At 45.2% G+C, this 19,508-nt stretch overlaps 1 protein-coding gene and 1 pseudogene across 3 annotated transcripts in view; one reads left to right on the forward strand and one right to left on the reverse strand.

Moving 5' to 3' along the window:
- Nucleotides 1–858: 858 nt before the first annotated feature.
- On the forward strand, nucleotides 859–5,279 carry LOC100980584 (actin, cytoplasmic type 5-like; annotated as a pseudogene).
- A 473-nt stretch (nucleotides 5,280–5,752) lies between these two features.
- Nucleotides 5,753–19,508, reverse strand: part of COPS3 (COP9 signalosome subunit 3) — a 34,904-nt gene continuing 21,148 nt past the window's right edge. For all 3 annotated transcript variants that reach the window (XM_034942321.3, XM_034942324.3, XM_063599183.1), the window contains 5 exons: nucleotides 19,145–19,318; nucleotides 13,684–13,770; nucleotides 7,846–7,959; nucleotides 6,398–6,478; nucleotides 5,753–6,069 (listed from right to left, as the gene is read on the reverse strand). In XM_034942321.3, coding sequence (XP_034798212.2) covers nucleotides 6,016–6,069; nucleotides 6,398–6,478; nucleotides 7,846–7,959; nucleotides 13,684–13,770; nucleotides 19,145–19,318 — 510 coding nt within the window. In that variant the 3' untranslated portion in view covers nucleotides 5,753–6,015. The remainder of the gene's footprint in view (nucleotides 6,070–6,397; nucleotides 6,479–7,845; nucleotides 7,960–13,683; nucleotides 13,771–19,144; nucleotides 19,319–19,508) is intronic.

Here is a 19,508-nt window from a genome sequence, read left to right on the forward strand (position 1 = left end):
AACCTCTCTCCACCAATTAGAATTCATCTGCTATGCCTTTTGTGTTTTAATCTACTACTAGGTGCCTATTAAATACCATGTGTTGACATTTTCGTCTAACAATCAACTATAGAGCCAGCCCATGGATTCAGACTTATTAAATGCTTTTTGCAATTAAAGTTCTCTGATTTCAGCCTTTGATGTTAGGAAAGGATACAGATAGGATTTTCTTTGTTCACTATCATTAAGTAATTCAGTTACTTAAAAAGATAGCCATCACATTTTCTTATTCACAGATACCTGATTTACCTAGTCATTTATTTTCTCTGGCCCCTTTGCAACTGCTCAGACTTAGGTCCAAATAACATAACCTTCCACAAAGTGGGTACCAATTCAGGTTGGAACCCAGAAACTTAGGACTTACAAACCCAAAACTTCATATTTTGTTTTGTGTTTTTTGTTTTTTTGTTTTTTGAGATGGAGTCTCGCTCTGTCACCCAGGCTGGAGCGCAGTGGTGCGATCTTGGCTCACTGCAAGCTCCGCCTCCGGGATTCAAGCGATTCTTCTGCCTCAGCCTCCCGAGTAGCTGGGACTACAGGCAGGTGCCACTACGCCCGGCTAATTTTTCATATTTTTAGTAGAGACAGGGTTTCACCATGTTAGCTAGGATGGTTTCGATTTCCTGACGTCATGATCTGCCTGCATCGGTCTCCCAAAGTGCTGGGATTACAGGCGTGAGCCACCGTGCCTGGCCGATCTGACGGTTTTTAAAATGGGAGTTTCCCTGCACAAGCTCTCTCTCTCTTTGCCTGCTGCCATTCGTGTAAGACGTGACTTGCCTCCCACCATGACTGTGAGGCCTCCCCAGCCACCTGGAACTGTAAGTCCATTAGGCCTCTTTCTTTTGTAAATTGTCCAGTCTCAGGTGTGTCTTTATCAGCAGTGCAAAAATGGACTAATACAGATGACATGGAGAAGATCTGGCACCACACCTTCTGCAGTGAGCTGCACGTGGCCCCAGAGGAGCACCTAGTGCTGCTGACCAAGGCCCCCCTGAACCCCAAGGTCAACAGAGAGAAGATAACTCAGATCATGTTTGAGACCTTTAACACCTGGGCCATGTACGTGGCCATCCAGGCCATGCTGTCCCTCTACACCTCTGGGCACACCACTGGCATTGTCCTGGACTCTGGAGATGGGGTCACCCACATGGTGCCCATCTACAAGGGCTATACCCTCCCCCATGGCATCCTGTGTCTGGACCTGGCTGGCCAGGACCTGACTACCCCATGAAAATCCCCACCAAGCTCGGCTACAGCTTGATCACCACGGCCGAGTGGGAGATCATGCATGACAAGGAGAAGCTGTGTTGCCCTTCGAGCAGGAGATGGCCACCGCCGCATCCTCCTCCTCCCTGGAGAATAGCTGTGAGGTGCCCATGGCCAGGTCATCACCATTGGCAACGAGCAGTTCCAGTGTCTGGAGGCAGTGTTCCAGCCTTCCTTCCTGGGCATGGAATGTTGCAGCATCCACAAGACCACCTTCAACTCCATCATGAAGTGTGATGTGGACATCTGCAAAGACTTATATGCCAACACGTGCTGTCTGGCAGCACCACCATGTACTGGGGCATCCTGACAGGATGCAGAAGGAGATCACTGCCCTGGTGCCCAGCACCACGAAGATCAAGATCATTGTGCCCCGCCCCAAGCACAGGTACTCGGTGTGGATCGGCAGTTCCATCCTGGCCTCACTGTCTACCTTCCAGCAGATGTGGATCAGCAAGCAGGAGTAAGATGAGTCAGGCCCCTCCATCATCCACCACAAACGCTTTTAAACGGACTGTGAGCCGATGAGTAGCATTTACTGCATGGGTTAATTCCAGAGTATAAATTTGCCCTTGGAGGCCGGGCGTGGTGGCTCACGCCTGTAATCCCAGCACTTTGGGAGGCCGAGGTGGGCAGATCACAAGGTCAGGAGATCAAGACCATCCTGGCTAGCACGGTGAAACCCCATCTCTACTAAAAATACAAAAAAATTAGCCGGGCGTGGTAGAGGGTGCCTGTAGTCCCAGCTACTCGGGAGGCTGAGGCAGAAGAATGGTGTGAACCTGAGAGGTGGAGCTTGCAGTGAGACAAGATCGTGCCACTGCACTCCAGCCTGGGCAACAGAGCGAAACTCCGTCTCAAAAGAAAAAAAAAAATTTGCCCCTGGCAAATGCATACACCTCATACTAGCCTCACGAAACTGGAATAAGCCTTTGAAAGAAGTTTGTCCTTAAGGTTTGTATCTGATATCAGCACTGGATTGTAAAACTTGTTGCTGATTTTGACCTTGTATTCAAGTTAACTGTTCTCCTTGGTATTTGTGTAATGCCCTATGTGGCTTGGTCACTTCGTGGCTGAGGTAAGAACTGGCTTGTGGAAGACAGGTCAGTGGTTTGGTGAGTCTGTGTGGCCAGCAGTCTCCAATCTGTGCAGTGTATTAATGTGTCAGGGCAGAGTGTTCTGCTGTAGAGCCTGGTAAGGGCTCCTGAACCAATTGTTTCTGTCTTGCCGGTCTATCAGGGTTGGAAAAGTCCAAGCCATAGGACCAAGTTTCCTCTCTTAGCTGATGTTTTCATGCCAGAACACCATGAGCTGCTACTTGTCTTGAGTTGGAAGCAGTTTGTATTTCCACCTGTAAATGTATTCATCCCTTTAATTTATGTAGGGTTTTCTTGTACTCAATTCTCAATTCTTTGAGATGACAACACATTTTGTTTTTTTACTGTTATGTGAGAACATCAGGCCCCAGCAACACGTCATTGTGTAAGGAAAAATAAAAGTACTGCTGTAAAAGAAACAAAAAAAATTGGCTGGGTGCGGTGGCTTAACACTTGTGAGCCCAGCACTTTGGGAGGCCAAGGTGGGTGGATTGCTTGAGGTCAGGAGTTTTGAGCCTGGCCAGGCCAACATGGCAAAACCCTGTCTCTAGTAAAATGCAAAAGTTAGCTAGACGTGGTGGTGGGTGCCTGTAATCCCAGCTACTAGGGAGGCTGAGACAGGAGAATTGCTTAAACCAGGAGGTGGAGGTTGCAGTGAGCTGAGATCACACCACTTCACTCCACCCTGGGCTACAGAGGAGACTCCATCTCAAAAAAAAAAAATTCAGGAGTTTCACTGAGGTAGTAGCTACAGTGAGCAGATACCACCCCTTAAGGGTTGGGGAACAAAGGGAAAAGATTGGGATGAATAGAATTTAAAATTCTGAAGGAGGGCACAGTGGGAAGATGGGGGAGGCCTGCCTCCTGGGCCCCTTTATCTCTAAGGGGCTGTGCTGAGGCTGATTCTAGGAGCATGGGGGAAACTGCACACTGGAAGCAGACTTGCCTGGACCATGCTGCTCAACAGAGGCAGATGCAGGGAGCCTGTCACTTTCTCCCCCGAGCTCTAATCCCCTTCCTGCTGGTTTGCAGAGGTCTAGCCCAAGAATCACAAAGCAGAACACAGAACAGGGGATTCAAAGCTGAAACGATTGTGACCAGCTCTCCCCTCAAACAGACTCAGGGTTTGCAGGTACTAGGACAAGGTTCTAAATAACATATCCCCTTTCAGTTCAAGTTTCCAAAAAATGCAGTATTTTAATGAATCCACCTTGGGTAAAAAATTATAATAGCATCCACATCATTAGCAGCTCACAGTAGAGTTACTTTTCACTTATATAGTCATGACTGACAAGTACTAGCAGTTCACAGACACATTCTAAGTGATTGATTTCAGATCCAGATAATGAGAAGCTAATTGTTTTTTAAAAATAAAACAGGGTCTATAATTCATTACACAGATAAAAGATCATTTCCCATTAAATATTTTGTTTCCTAAGTGCAGGTATACGTAAACAAGTGAAAGGGATGCAACCCACAAATAGTCCTAATTCAAGTGCTAGAGAATTTGACAGTTTAGTTGATAGGTCAGCAAACTACAGGCTTCAGGTCAGACCTAGCCTGCTGCCTACCTTTTTTTTTTTTTTTTTTTTTGAGCTGGAGTTTTGCTGTTGTCGCCCAGGCTGGAGTGCAATGGCGTGATCTTGGCTCACCACAACCTCCACCTCCCGGGTTCAAGCGATTCTCCTGTCTCAGCCTCCTGAGTAGCTGAGATTACAGGCGCCTGCCACCACACCCAGCTAATTTTTGTATTTTTAGTAGAGACTGTGTTTCACCATGTTGGTCAGGCTGGTCTCAAACTCCCGACCTCAGGTGATCCACCCGCCTTGGCCTCCCAAAGTGCTGGGATTACAGGCATGAGCCACCATGCCTGGCCACTGCCTACTTTTTATAAATAAAGTTTTACTACTAAAATGGCCACAGTTACAATAGGCCATATGACCTCCAAAGCCTAAGTGTGGACTCTATTAGGGTAACTTTTTATGTGACTCATGAGTTTTCTTTTCTTTTTTTTTTTTTTTTTAATAAGAGTCTTGCTCTTGTCACCCAGGCTGGATTGCAGTGGCATGATCTTGGCTCACTGCAACCTCCACCTCCCGGGTTCAAGCGATTCTCCTGCCTCAGCCTCCTGAGTAGCTGAAATTACGGGCACCCACCACCATGCCCGGCTCATTTTTTGTATTTTTAGTAGAGATGCGGTTTCACCATATTGCCCAGGCTGGTCTCAAACTACTGACCCAGGTGATCACCTGCCTTGGCCTCCCAAAGTGCTGGGATTACAGGCATAAGCCACTGCACACAGCTGAGGTTTCTTTTTTAAATAATGAAAATGTGCCTTACCAGACAACTTGAAACATTTTAAGAACTGAATGTTTGTAGTGAGAGAGATTTTTTTAAGGACCAAATTTGATGTGTTTTAACCTGACCACACTTTATTCTGCTCCACACCATTCCAGGGCTAAATCAGTAAATCCTAGTCCAAATTCCTGTGACAGGAGAGGCCCTGAACATAATCAAAATGCAACTATCAGTTTACCTGATATGCTTTGACAAGAAAAAGTGGGAAAGCCTGCCATTTGTCTCTTAAAAACTGTAAGTTGAGAGGGGGAGAAAAGCCATATTCAAGACTACAAAAGTGTAGCACCCACTAAAGGTTGGAAAGTGCTTTTGACACCACCTGGACAACATGGCAAAACCCCATCTCTACAAAAAAAAAAAAAAAAAAAAAAAGGCTGGCTGTGGTGGTGCTCGCCTGTAGTCCCAGCTACTTAGGAAGCTGAGGTAGGAGAATCAGCTGAGCCTGGGAAGTTTAGGTAAGCCATGATGGCACCATTGCACTGCAGCCTGGGTGACAGAGACCCTGTCTCTTAAAAAAAAAAAAGAAAAAAAAGTGAAGCACCAATGGCATCTCATAATCCACAACTCATACTCTCACTAATATGCATGTTAATTTTAATTTTAAAAATTAGCTTATGCCTCAGGGACGCTCCTACCCTTTTTTTTTTTTTTTTGTAAACAGAGACAGGTCTCACTATGTTGGCCAAGGTGGTCTGAATTCCTGGCCGCAAGCAATCCTGCCTCGGCCTCCCAAAGTGCTAGGATATTACAGGTGTGAGCCACTGTGTCTGTCTGGCCTTTCTTTTCTTTTCTTTTTATTTTCTGAAGACACTGATTACAACTTTTAGATTTTTTTGTAGATATAAATTTGTCAATAAATAAAAACCTTTCAGATCCAAATCTTCCAAAAATTCCTAAAATCCAGCTATTTCTGTTCACAATGAATGTGCTTATTAAAAACTTCAGAGGAGAAAAAAGTGATACAGAAGACACATTAATGTTCAAGCAACTTAAAACAAAAAGGTAGATTTAATGCAGTAACAATAATCTGAGGATAAATAAATCCACGACAGACTTTAAAGTTTGCAAATCTGTTTCCTTTCTTTGCAGAGAAAATGGTTTTCTGAAAGCACACAGGACTGAAGATGTCAAAACAAAACTTAATTTCTTAGTCTCCAGGTGACACAGGCTTGGTCCTCTCTGCTGCCCTCTGAACACTTGTCACTGGCCAAGATGGTAGTTTCTCTTGTTTAGCTCAGGATGGATGTTAGTTTCAAGAATAACTGGATGGTTTGTTTCCTGAATCATCTTCTTGTGAGCCCATACTCTGTAAAGGTAAAGTGAAGTTATGTATTTATGTTTGCTTTTATCAAGGGTTCCCTGGCAGCCCAATAAGCACACCAGTTGCCCTGTCCCTCCCAGAACAAAGCCCCCTGTGAACAAGGGCAGGCAATTCCAGGAACCACCCTAAGCATCCCTAAGTGTACTTCCAGGCCATCATTTGAAAATGCTCTCAACTAGTATTTCTCCATGACCGTACTGGTAAGGTTTTCAAGAAATATTTAATAACCTGAAACTTAGTTCCTGTGCCTGATGTGACAACACCCCTCCTTCTCCACCCAGCCTACTTCTTATAATAAGGGAACCCTCATCACCTTTTGTACAAACTGAGGGTTCACTGTGATCTCCTGGTCCATGGCTTTCAGCCGCTCATCCAGCTCAATGCACTTCAGCATCTGCATGACAGGCACATTAGAAGGTGGTCAGCGGCGGGTTTAGGTCAGCTGCATCCTTTCTAACTTACACTGTTCACAAGGGTGCTATAGGTTCACAATCTCTTGATGTGAAACCCCTGGGGCCACATGGGTTTTGGAGCCAGAGTATTTTGGACTCAGAAAGCTAATACATCTATCATATAATACCCAATATCCCACCCAGCAGGATCTAGGCAAACCTCATAATCAAACACATAGTATCTTTTGCAGTGAAACTGGAGTATGTTCACGCTGAGATAAATGAAGACTAGACACCATTTCAGGTGACATTTTGCCATTAAATTAGTTACAAAAAAACATAGCTTTCTGAGATTTAATATTCAGTTCACTTCCCTGCTCAGAGGTAAGAAACACAGACCACCCACAAAACTCCCCCTTCAGCCCCCAGAATCAGGGGCAGCATGCCCTCAGGAGACACAGAGGTGACTGCTACAGCTGTAGCCAGGCTCTTGCCTAAAGGGGACCGTCAGGGAGGGCTTTGCTCTTCTCCTCCAGCCACCCCGACTCTGCTTCTCACATAGGGAGAGATGTTTCCTAACCTCCCAACCTGGAACTCCACAGACATTTCAGCAAAAACATAAGGCTCTATGTTGTAGGTGGCAGCTGGGAATAGATAAAGTTATACTAGGCCCTTTAAGTGTTTTCACAGTTAAGGGAGGTTTTGATGAGCTAGCTGGGATATCTAACCCACCATTTATTTACAGCCATACAATCTGAGAGAGTTTTGTTTTTTTGAGACAGAGTCTCCCTCTGTTGCCCAGGCTGGAGTGCAGTGGCGCGATCTCAGCTTACTGTAACATCTGCCTCCCAGGTTCTAAGAGACTTTCCTGCCTCAGCCTCCAGAGTAGCTGGGATTACAGGCGTGCACCACCACACCCGGCTGATTTTTTTTTCTTTTTAGTAGAGACGGGGTTTTGCCATGTTGAGCAGGCTGGTCTTGAACCCCTGACCTCAGGTGATCCACCCACTTCAGCCTCCCAAAGTGTTGGGATTACAGGCATGAGCCACCACACCCGGCCTGGAAGAGTTTTAAGCAGCCCATTCTGGGTTTCTTTTGTTGTTGTTGCTGCTTTTCTTGAGACAGAGTCTTGCTCTGTCACCCAAGGTGGACGACAGTGGCACAATCTCGGCTCACTGTAACCTGTCTCCAGGGTTCAAGCAATTCTCCTTAAGCAGCCCATTTTGAAACTAACTTTCTAGTAACTAAGATGTTCACAGACTGGGAACTACCTGTACTTAAAACTAAAATTATCCTGGAACATAGGAGCAATTTTCAAATACATCTCAACCATCAATTAAAAAAATAAAAACCTGGCATTCATGTTTACCTCCTGATCAATGTTATGAAGCATGGCTGGGTTATTATATTTTTCAGGGTTATCATGGAAACTGACCATACCGTCCTTCTGGTTAATACTTGCAAAAATCTCACCATCTTCTATCTGCAGAAAGAAAAAAAAAAAAATCAGGAAAGCACTTTAGACCTGAATGCTATATGAATAGTCATCCAGTATAATCACAGAAAAGCATGGAAGGCAACATGGATATAAATAAACTTGTATATTTTTAAGCGCCATCTGTTTATCCAAGTATTTATTAAATACCTACTATTTGCTAGGCACCATTATAGATGCTAAGAGGTGTAAAACTGATACACACAAAATCCCTGCCCTTGCATTTTTGTTATTGAGGTGAAGTCCACACAACATAATTAACCATTTTATTTATTTATTTATTTATTTGAGATGGAGTCTCGCTGTCCCCCAGGCTGGAGTGCAGTGGTGCGTTCTTGGCTCACTGCAACCTCTACCTCCGGGGTTCAAGCAATTCTCCTGCCTCAGCCTCCCAAGTAACTGGGATTACAGGTGCCCACCACCACACCAGGCTAATTTTTTTGTTGTTTTTTTTGAGATGGCGTTTCGCTCTTGTTGCCCAGGCTGGAGTGTAATGGCGCAATCTCGGCTCACTGCAACCTCCGCTCACTGCAACCTCCGCCTCCTGAGTTCAAGCAATTCTCCTGCTTCAGCCTCCTAAGTAGCTAGCATTACAGGCATGCACCACCACGCCTGGCTAATTTTGTATTTTTAGTAGAGACAGGGTTTCTCCATGTTGGTCAGGCTGGTCTCCAACTTCCGACTTCAGGTGAGCCATCCGCCTCGGCCTCCCAAAGTGCTGGGATTACAGGCGTAAGCCACTGCGCCCAGCCATTTTTTTGTATTTTTAATAAACACGGGGTTTCACCATGTTGGCCAGGCTGGTTTCGAACTCTTAACCTCAAGTGATCTACCTGCCTCGGCCTCCCAAAATGCTGGGATTACAGGCATGGGCCACCGCATCTGGCCTACCTTTTTAAAGTGAGCAATTAATTGGCATTTAATGCATTCTACAATGTTGTGCCACCACCATCTCTATCTAGTTCTGGAGCATTTTCGTCACCCCAGAAAGAGGCCCTAGGCCCATTAGCAGTCCCTCCCCATTCCCTCCTTCTCCTCCCAGCCCCTGGAAACCACCAATCTGTTCTTGTCTCTTATGGATTTGCCTTTTCTGGATATATGAATGGAATCATATACTATGTAATCTTTTGTGGTCTGGCTTCCCTTAGCATGATGTATTTGAGGTGCCCTTGCATTTTTCAACATCAGCTGCACTGAAATATAACTTACATCGCCTTTTTTTTTTTTTTTTTTGAGATGGGGTCTCGCTCTGTTGCCCAGGCTGGAGTGCAGTGGCTTGATCTCTGCTCACTGCAACCTCCACCTCCTGGGTTCAGGGGATTCTCCTGCCTCGGCCTCCTAAGTAGCTGGGACTACAGGTATGTGCCACGATGCCCAGCTAATTTTTTTTTTATTTTTAGTAGAGATGACGTTTTGCCATCTTGGCCAGGCTGGGCCACTGTATTTTAAAAAGTAAAGCCTAACACGTTTTCTTTTTCATCCCAGTGGAAACTATCTTCCGATTCTTCAAGAAAACTTTACTACCACTGGGGATTCCAAGGTAGATTCAAGGTCTGTATATTATTTATTTGCATCAGTTACTGGGGAATTATTTGACTGATCCTCAAAGCCAAATCCTGCCCATGAAGTTAAAAAGTGAGATACCAATAAAAGTACAAAACAGGTATTTTATTCCTAACAAGATGTTCCACACGGTGATAATAACTTGTCCATTTGTTAGCAGTGAAACTGCTGGCCTACTTGTCTCTAGCTTTGGAAGGGATAGATGCTATTTAGTGAAACAGTAACCAGCCCAATACATATTATACAAAATGCATAGTTCTCTATGTGATCACAGAGAGCTGCCTCTTTAAGCAGATGGAATGTATCTAAGCAAAATTTGGACCTACCTTCACCACAGCAGCACTATTCATAATAAATAAACCAGAACTGGAAACAACCCCAATGTCCAACTATTTATTTATTTACATTATTTGAGACAAGAGTCTTGCACTGTTGCCCAGGCTGGAGTGCAGTGGCACAATCTCAGCTCACTGCAAGCTCCACCTCCCAGGTTCATGCCATTCTCCTGCCTCAGCCTCCCGAGTAGCTGGGACTACAGGCGTCCGCCACCACGCCTGGCTAATTTTTTGTACTTTTAGTAGAGACGGGGTTTCACTGTGTTAGCCAGGATGGTCTCGATCTCCTGACCTCATGATCTGCCTGCCTCGGCCTCTCAAAGTGCTGGAATTACAGGTGTGAGCCACCATACCCGGCCTATTTATTTATTTTTTTGGAGACGGAGTTTCGCTCTTGTCACCCAGGCTGGAGTGCAATGGTGTGATCTCCAGTCACTGCAACCTCTGCCTCCTGGGTTTGAGCGATTCTCCAGCCTCAGCCTCCCAAGTAGCTGGGATTACAGGTGCCCGCCATCATGCCTAGCTAATTTTTTTTGTATTTTTAGTAGAGATGGGGTTTCACCATGTTGGCCAGGCTGGTCTTGAACTCCTGACCTCAGGTGAGCTGCCTGCCTCAGCCTCCCAAAGTGCTGAGATTACAGGCACCACGCCCAGCCTGTCCAACTAATTAAAATGGAAAGGTGTATCAAACACTGGAACATTGTAGCCCTGAAAACGAATGAACTACGGCTACATACAGCATCATGCATGACTCTCACAATGCTGAGCCAAAAAACCAGATTCCCAGAAAGAATGTGCTGTGTGTTTCCTTCTACATCAAACTCAGAAACAAACAGAACTAAAATAGGATGTTAGAAGTCAGGATGGGAGGCCGGGCACGGTGGCTCATGCCTGTAATCCCAGCACTTTGGGAGGCCGAGGTCAGGAGATCAAGACCATCCTGGCTAACACAGTGAAACCCCGTCTCTACTAAAAATACAAAAAATTAGCCGGGCGTAGTGGTGGGTGCCTGTAGTCCCAGCTACTCGGGAGGCTGAGGCAGGAGAATGGCGTGAACCTGGGAGGTGGAGCTTGCAGTGATCTGAGATCGCACCACTGCACTCCAAGCCTGCGCAACAGAGCCAGACTCCGTCTCAAAAAAAAAAAGTCAGGATGGGAACAACCTTTCTAGAGAGGCACAGGGCTGGAAGCAGGCACAAGGGATATTTTCCGGGTGCTGGTCATATTCTGTTCCTTCTTCTAGGTGTTGGAATCTTTGTGAAAATGTGTTTAGCCGTACACTTAAGTGTACTTTTCCAATGTTTACTTTAAAAAACAAACAAACAAAAAAAACCCTGGTCTCACAGACCTTTCATTCCAGAAGGGTTTCTCAAGCCTGGCAGTCCTGACATTTGGGGGCAGATAACGCTTTGGTGTGTGGGCTGTCCTGGGTACTGTAGGACGTTTAGCAGCATCCCTGGCCTGTACCCATTAGATGCCAGTAGCACCCCCATCTGTGAAAACCAAAACTGCTTCCAGACGTTGCCTAATGTCTCCTGGCAGACAAAATCACCCTCAGAGGAGAACCACTGCTCTAGAGCCTGTCAGGCTGGTTAAGCAGGGCTCAAAACTCACACCCACTTTGACCCCGCAACGCGTTGCTAGCTAGTATGTCCTGTCTGGTGTCATAACCACTCATGTATTTCTTCTCACTCACCACTGAAGAGGGAATTTCTTGGGGAAGTCTATAGCTTATTCTGTGTAACCCCTGTGGGGTTACCAAGATGCTCTTAGCAGACACAAGTCATAGAGGTATGGTTTTGTTTGGTGTGTGCATGTTTTGAATGGTAGGTTGAAGCAAAAAACCCTTTAGAACGCTTGTAAATTCAACTATCAAAATGAAATACTCAGCTGGGTGCAGTGGCTGTATCCAGCTGTAATCCCAGCACTTTGGGAGGCCAAGGTGGGAAGGTCACTTGAGGCCAGAAGTCTCAAGTTATGCCTGGCCAACATAAAGAGACCCTACCTCTACAAAAAATTTAAAAATTAGCTGGGTGTGGTGGCACACATCTGTAGTCACAGCTACTTGGGAGGCTGAGGTGAGAGGATCATTTAAGCCTAGGCAGTCAAGGCTGCAGTGAGCCATGATTACGCCACTGCACTCCAGCCTGGGCAACACAGCAAGACCTTGTCTCAATCAATCAATCAATCAATCAAAATACTCCTAATTCTGAAATCATACAAGGGGTCATATGAAGCTTTGCCTGTCCTGAGCTAAAGACACAGGTTTTCAGTGAACTAAAACCAGATCAGAACTATGTACTTATGTAACTGAATAGGTAGGTAGATCACAATACATCAATGTGGTGGGTTATCATATAGTCATTTAAATGATGCTTATCCAAATCAGGAGTGGTTGCCTGGTTGGGGTGGGGCTGAGAGTGGGGAAATGCAACTGGCAGGTGATAAAGAGGGAGTGTCAGGGCACTGGTGCTATTTCATTTCCTAAGCTGGGTGCTAAGTCCTGGGTGTGTGCTCTGGCCTCCTTTATGTCAGTGCTGCTTATGGACCAAAACCCTCAGTGATGGAAGAGGCTAAGTCAGAATGTCAGTCAATGATGTCGCTAAGCACACTGTGTAGTTCAGCAAACATTGTTCAGCAAGATTTCTTGCTGCAGCAGTTGCTTGATGTACGTACTGGCAAAAGCTTGTGATCTCATCACAGATAAGCAGAGGAAGTAGCCCTACCTTATACCTCTTTGTATACCAAAAATATTTCATGAGTGTTATGAGGTTTACAAAAATTCTGATAATGAAAATATGTAAATATAGCCGCCTGTAATACCAGCTACTCGGGAGGCTGAGACAGGAGAATTGTTTGAACCCTGGAGGTGGGGGTTGCAGTGAGCTGAGATCACACCACTGCACTCCAGCCTGGGCAACAAAGCGAGAGTCCGCCTCAAAATAAAAGAAAAGAAAATAATAAGGAGTACAGGGCTGGGCACAGTGGCTCACGTATGTAATCCCAACAATTTGGGAGGCCTAGGAGGGCAGATTGAGCCTAGGAGTTCAAATCCAGCCTGGGCAACATGGAGAAACCCCATCTCTTCAAAAAAATACAAAAATTAGTCAGGCATGGTGACACATACATGCTTGTAGTCCCAGCTACTTGGGAGGCTGAGGTGGGTGGATTACTTAAACCCAGGGAATTGAGGCTGCAGTGAGCCGAGATTGCACCACTGCACACCAGCCTGGGCAACAAGATGAAGCCATCTCAAAAAAAAAAAAAAAAAAAAAAAAAGGAAGCACAAATAGGACGCAAGCCTGATGTGTATATCATATGAGCACACTAAAACTAGAAACTATAAGGAAATAGACCAAATTGTCAATAGTGGTAGACTTTGGAGGCTCCCCCCGCTTTTCTCCTTTTTAGTATTTTCCACAATGAACATCTGTTACTCTTACAGTAACAAAAATCCAGTAATTAATTTTCAAAAAAATGAAAATCAAGGCCAGGCACGGTGGCTCATGCCTATAATCCCAGCACTTTGGGAGCCCGAGGCAGGCAGATCACGTGGTCAGGAGTTCGAGACCAGCCTGACCAACATGGTGAAACCCCATCTCTACTAAAAATACAAAAATTTAGCCGGGCATGGTGGCGCATGCCTGTAGTCCCAGCTCTCGGGAGGCTGAGGCAAGAGAATCACTTGAATCCGGGAGGTGGAGGTTGCAGTGAGCCAAGACTGTGCCACTACACTCCAGCCTGGTGACAGAGCGAGACTCCATCTCAAAAAGAAAAAAAAAAAAAAAGAAAAAGAAAAAGAAAATCCACTTACCATGTGCAGAACATATTTCTCTGCCTCCTGAGGTCCAGACAACTGCACACGACTTGCCATATCTTGTAATGATAGAGTTAAAAAGGTCTGAAAGTCAGAAGCAGAATTAGTCACAGGTAGGAACAACAAAGGAAGGACATTTTATTAAATGTGTACAGAGCAGCCAGGCGTGGTGGCTCATGTCTGTAATCCCAGCACTTTGGGAGGCTGAGGTGGGCAGATCATGAGGTCAGGAGATTGAGACTGTCTTGGCTAACATGGTGAAACCCCGTCTCTACTAAAAATACAAAAAATTAGCTGGTATGGTGGTGCACGCCTGTAGTCCCAGCTACTTGGGAGGCTGAGACAGGAGAATCGCTTGAACCCAGGAGGTGGAGGTTGCAGTTAGTGGAGACTGAGCCACTGAACTCCAGCCTGGGTGACAAAGTGAGACTCTGTCTCAAAACAAAAAACAAAAAACAAAAAACAAAAAAAGAATTAGCCAGGCATGGTGGCATGCGTCTGTAGTCCCAGCTACTTGGAAGGCTGAGACAAGAGAATCAGAGAATTGCTTGAACCCAGGAGGTGGAGGTTGCAGTGAGCTGAGACTGCGCCACTGCTCTCCAGCCTGGATGACAGAGCAAGACTCTATCTCCAAAAAAAAAAAAAAAAAAAAAAACGTGTACAGAGCTCTTCCCATTGATGTACAGAATAGATTTGTGTAGATGACTTAAAACTGATGGGCGAGGCGTGGTGGCTCACACCTGTAATCCCACCACTTTGGGAGGCCGAGGTGGGTGGATCAATTGAGGTCAAGAGTTCCAGACCAGCCTGGCCAACATGATGAAACTCCACCTCTACTAAAAACGCAAAAATTTGCCAGGCATGGTGGCAGGCACCTGTAATCCCAGCTGCTCAGGAGGCTGAGGCAGGATAATCGCTTAAACTTGGGAGGTGGAGGTTGCAGCAAGCCGAGATCGCATGATTCACTCCAGCCTGGGCAACAGAGTGAGACTCCATCTCAAAATAAATAAATAAATAAATAAATAAATAAATAAATAATAGGCTGGGCGCGGTGGCTCATGCCTGTAATCTCAGCACTTTGGGAGGCCCAGGCGAGTGGATCACGAGGTCAGGACATCGAGACCATCCTGGCTAACGTGGTGAAACCCTGTCTCTACTAAAAATACAAAAAAAAAAAAAAAAAAAATTAGCCGGGCGTGGTGGTGGGCACTTGTAGTCCCAGCTACTTGGGAGGCTGAGGCAGGAGAATGGCGTGAACCCAGGAGGCGGAGCTTGTTGTGAGCCAAGATCACGCCACTGCACTCCAGCCTGGGCAACTGAGCAAGACTCTGTCACAAAAAAAAATAAAAAAATAAAAACTGATGAACCCAGTGGTTTGTCAATTTCTTAGAGGAGTAATGAAAAAGAATTTTATATATATATGTAAACTGAAAAGGAATCCAAGGTATGCACATCATTATGAAGATTTTCATCTTTTGAATTTTGTATTATAAATGTATAATCTATTAAATATAATTGAAAAAATAACATTCATCATTCAAAATTCAAAGTTAACATTTTTAAACAAATGGGGGAGTTAAATAAAAGAGGCTACACACTTGTGATACATGAGGGAAACCAGTGTTTACCACTGCTCTCTTGGGATCTGATGAAAATGACCCCTTTCAGAAACATATTAAAAGAGCTCTATTCTTAATGGCAGCTGGTAATATTTACAACAATGGCATTTTCAGAGCTGGGCATATTAAAACCCTCATCTTGAAAATTCCTTTTTTTTTTGAGATGGAGTCTTGCTCTGTTGCCCAGGCCAGAGTGCAGAGGCGCAATCACAGTTCATAGCAGTTCAAGGGAACCTCCTGTTTCAGCCTCCTGAGTAGCTGAGACTACAGGTGTGCACCACTGTGCCCAGCTAATTTTATTGTTTTATTTTTTGTAGAGATGAGATCTTACTTAGTTGTCCAGACTGGTTTCAAGCTCCTGGTTTCAAGCTATCTTCCTGCCTCAGCTCCCCAAAGTGCTGGAAGTACAGGGGTAAGCCACTGTGCCTGGCCATAAATTCTTGATGAGCCAATAATTTTAAAACCTACATATACTTTAGTTCAGAGAATAGTACCCAAGAAATTGAAATTACTGCTAACTTTAAGAAGTACACAAGTAGTTTAACACAAACAAAGACTCAAAAGTCAACATTCTAGCCTGACCAACACAGTGGGATCCCATCTCTACAAAAAATGTAAAAGTAGGCCAGGCGCGGTGGCTCACACCTGTCATCTTAGCACTTTGGGAGGCCAAAGTGGGCAGATCACTTAAAGTCAGGAGTTTGAGACCAGCCTGGCCAACATGGCGAAACCCCGTGTCTACTAAAAATACAAAAATTAGCCAGGTGTGGTGGTGTGCACCTGTAGTCCCAGCTACTCAGGAGGTTGAGGCAGGAGAATCGCTTGAACCCAGGAGGCAGAGGCTGCAGTGAGCAAAGATCGCACCACTGCACTCCAGCCTGGACAACAGAGCGAGACTCAGTCTCAGAAAAAAAAAAAAAGAAAAAATACCAAACAAACAAAAGAGCAGGGTCAAGAATAGCACGTAGAGTATGACCCCAATTACATATAACTGGGAGAGTCTATGCATACACATAGAAAAGAAACAGAGAAGAGGAACCTAGAAAAACATCTACTAGGCCGGGCGTGGTGGCTCATGCTTGTAATCCCAGCACTTTGGGAGGCCGAGGCGGGCGGATCACGAGGTCAGGAGATCGAGACCATCCTAGCTAACACGGTGAAACCCTGTCTCTACTAAAAATACAAACAATTAGCCAGGTGTGGTGGTGGGCACCTGTAGTCCCAGCTACTCGGGAGGCTGAGGCAGGAGAATGGCGTGAACCCGGGAGGTGGAGCTTGCAGTGAGCCGAGATTGAGCCACTGCACTCCAGCCTGGGAGACAGAGCAAGACTCCGTCTCAAAAAAAAAAAAGAAAAAGAAAAAGAAAAAGATCTACTAAAATGTTAACACAAAGTAATATTTCAATGGGAGAGGTGGCAGATTTAACCCATCCCCAGCTGCCTTCCATCCCAGCCATGCCATCACCTACTGATACAGTCCACCTGTTGAGACTTCCTTGGATTTTCTAGTAAGAAAAACTTGGCTAGAAAAATCCTTTGATGTTTCCCCGTTCTTTTCATTTTAGCACTGGGACATCATGCCAAAAATGGAGCAGCCACTATCACAGATGTAACCTTCTGACTAGCTATGTCCTTTAAAGACACGGTTCCTGCCCACCATACCTTATGGTAGCCCCCCCAGGTCCCTCTGGCAGGCAGTGCTTGTGAGCTCAGTGTACCACAATCCACCACTTTGTGTCAACATACGAAGGACCCAGGACCTTGATGACTTTGTGAGTCACTACCCCAGCCCTGGAAAGACCATTTCGAGTTGAGACTCTTCCTGTTTGATCAAAAAAAAATTTTTTTTGAGACGGAGTCTCACTTTGTCCCCCAGACTGGAGTGCAGTGGTGCAATCTCGGCTCACTGCAACCTCTATCTCCTGGGTTCAAATGATTCTCCTGCCTCAGCCTTCCAAGTAGCTGGGATTACAGGTATGTGCCACCACGCCCAGCTAATTTTTGAAACCGTTATTTAATTTTCATTTGCTGTTTTGCAATTTAACATCTTTTGTAACATGTACTATCTTTTATGTTTGTTAGCATTTGGGTTCTTTTATCTAAACCTCAATTACTAGTCACAAACAGAGTTTGTGTTTTTAATGGCAGCTGTTTTTTAATGGCTACCTCTTGATGGCAAAAGACAGAAATTTACTTAGAATGGTTCTGTTGGCACTTGGGCCAAAAAGAAAATTTTATGGAGAGAATTAGGCTGCTTGTTATTTAAGTCTCTTAGATCCTGGTCTTTTAAACCTGTAGGTCAAGCTGGTTTTTCTGGCTCACAAGTTACACTGGTTTTGATCTTTGACTTGATTTCTCTTTCACGTTCTTCATTTTTCTCTCATAAAAATTAACTTTTTACAAATTCACTACTGATTTCCTTCTATTCTAGAAGCTATGGCTAGTCTTTCTAGAGTATTTGGAAGGATTCTTTTTCTTGTCCATTGACCCTCTCCTCACCTCCCTTCCTCTTCTCCTTAGGATCCTTTATCCTTGTATGAGGTCTGCCCACCTCAACGGCCACCCCGACCCACCTCTCTTCTCTAGCTTCTCCATTGGGCTAGGGGAAGTCACCTCTCCCCTAAGTCCTCACGTAGCCAAATCCATCAGCCTTTTCCATTGCTGGGTAGCCTAGCAAAAAAACAGCTACCCTATTCTGGTTCCTTGGCTCGTCCCCAACCATCCATCACCATGGCTGACACAAGGCAAAGGATGTGCACAGGAACAGATGCACTGTGTTCTCAGCAGCTGTGAACTATGCATCTCTGGCCAGACTTCCCAAGAGAAAAAAGCAATCCTCTATTTGCTGAGCTACAGGATTCCTGTAACTTGCAGCCTATACCTTCCTAAAACACAAAAGATTTCATTTTTCATTATTTTTCTGTACTGTTTGAACGTTTGACATTAAGCATATTTTCTATAGTCAAAACCTAGCAGGTTATTTTCATCTTGACAATAAAAATTATAGAATTGGCTTACATCCTAGAAGAAAATAAAAAATATATAATTGGCTTACATCCTAGAAGTCAATTGCACAAAGTTTGTACAACCCTGGCCTAAATGGTAATGTCCGAGTAGTACTATGTTCACATAAGGTGTTCTCATTGGCTGGGTGCGGTGGTTCATGTCTGTAATCCCAGCACTTTGGGAGGCCAAGGCAGGTGGATCACATGAGCACAGGGGTTCGAGACCGCCTGGCCAACATAGCAAAACCTTGTCTCTACAAAAAATACAAAAATTAGCTGGGCGTGGTGGCTCACACCTGTGGTCCCAGCTGCTTGGGAGGCTGAGGTGGGCAGATCACTTGAGCTCAGGAGGCAGAGGGTGCAATGAGCCGAAATCACGCCACTGCACTCCAGCCTGGGCAACAGAGCAAGGCACTGTGTCAAGAGAGAAAAAAAAAAACAAAAAGATGTTCTAATAGAGATCAGCACAGACAGAACAGACAGGTTGCAAGGCTGGTGACAGTGCACTGAGGTCTGCATCATTAGCATCCCTCATCTGCCCTGCTGGAGCTGCTGACCTCTCTGAGGCTGCCTTTCACTGTCTCCCAATGTAGCCTTGTCTCCTACCTTTCTTCCTCTTCACCTGCTCCAAATACCCTGCTCTAGCCCTGAAAAGACCAAAGGTATACATCAAATTCTTTCTAAAAAGCCAATCACAAGAGAGTTCTCTCTCAGCACAGAAATCCTGCCATGCTTTATCCCTGTACCTGCTTCCTCAGCTCTGAAAAGGGAGAGAAAGGGAAACATGGCCCCCAGGGGGTCAGGAGCTGCCCTGTGAAGGTGGCGCTTTCCTCACCTTTGTTAGCCTCTGAATATTCTTCTTATAAAGAGATGACAAGCATTGCTTCACCAGCCCCATGTTGTTATCGCGAGCGAAGGTTTCACTGTGCTTATTCACCAGGTTTCGGAGTTCTGAGGGGTTGTTGGTTGAATACACTTGTGCTAACTCGTGGTATGCATTGCTAAGAGGCTAAAGATGCAAAGGAGGGAAAAAATTCAGATTAAAACTTCAGAAGAGGCCAGGCGTGGGGACTCACGCCTGTAATCTCAACACTTTGGGAGGCCGAGGCGGACAAATCACCTGGGGTCAGGGGTTAAACACCAGCCTGACCAACATGAAGAAACCCCGTCTCTACTAAAAATACAAAATTAACCGAGCG

Source organism: Pan paniscus, chromosome 19 (genome assembly GCF_029289425.2).
Source record: "Pan paniscus chromosome 19, NHGRI_mPanPan1-v2.0_pri, whole genome shotgun sequence".
NCBI lineage: Eukaryota > Metazoa > Chordata > Mammalia > Primates > Hominidae > Pan > Pan paniscus.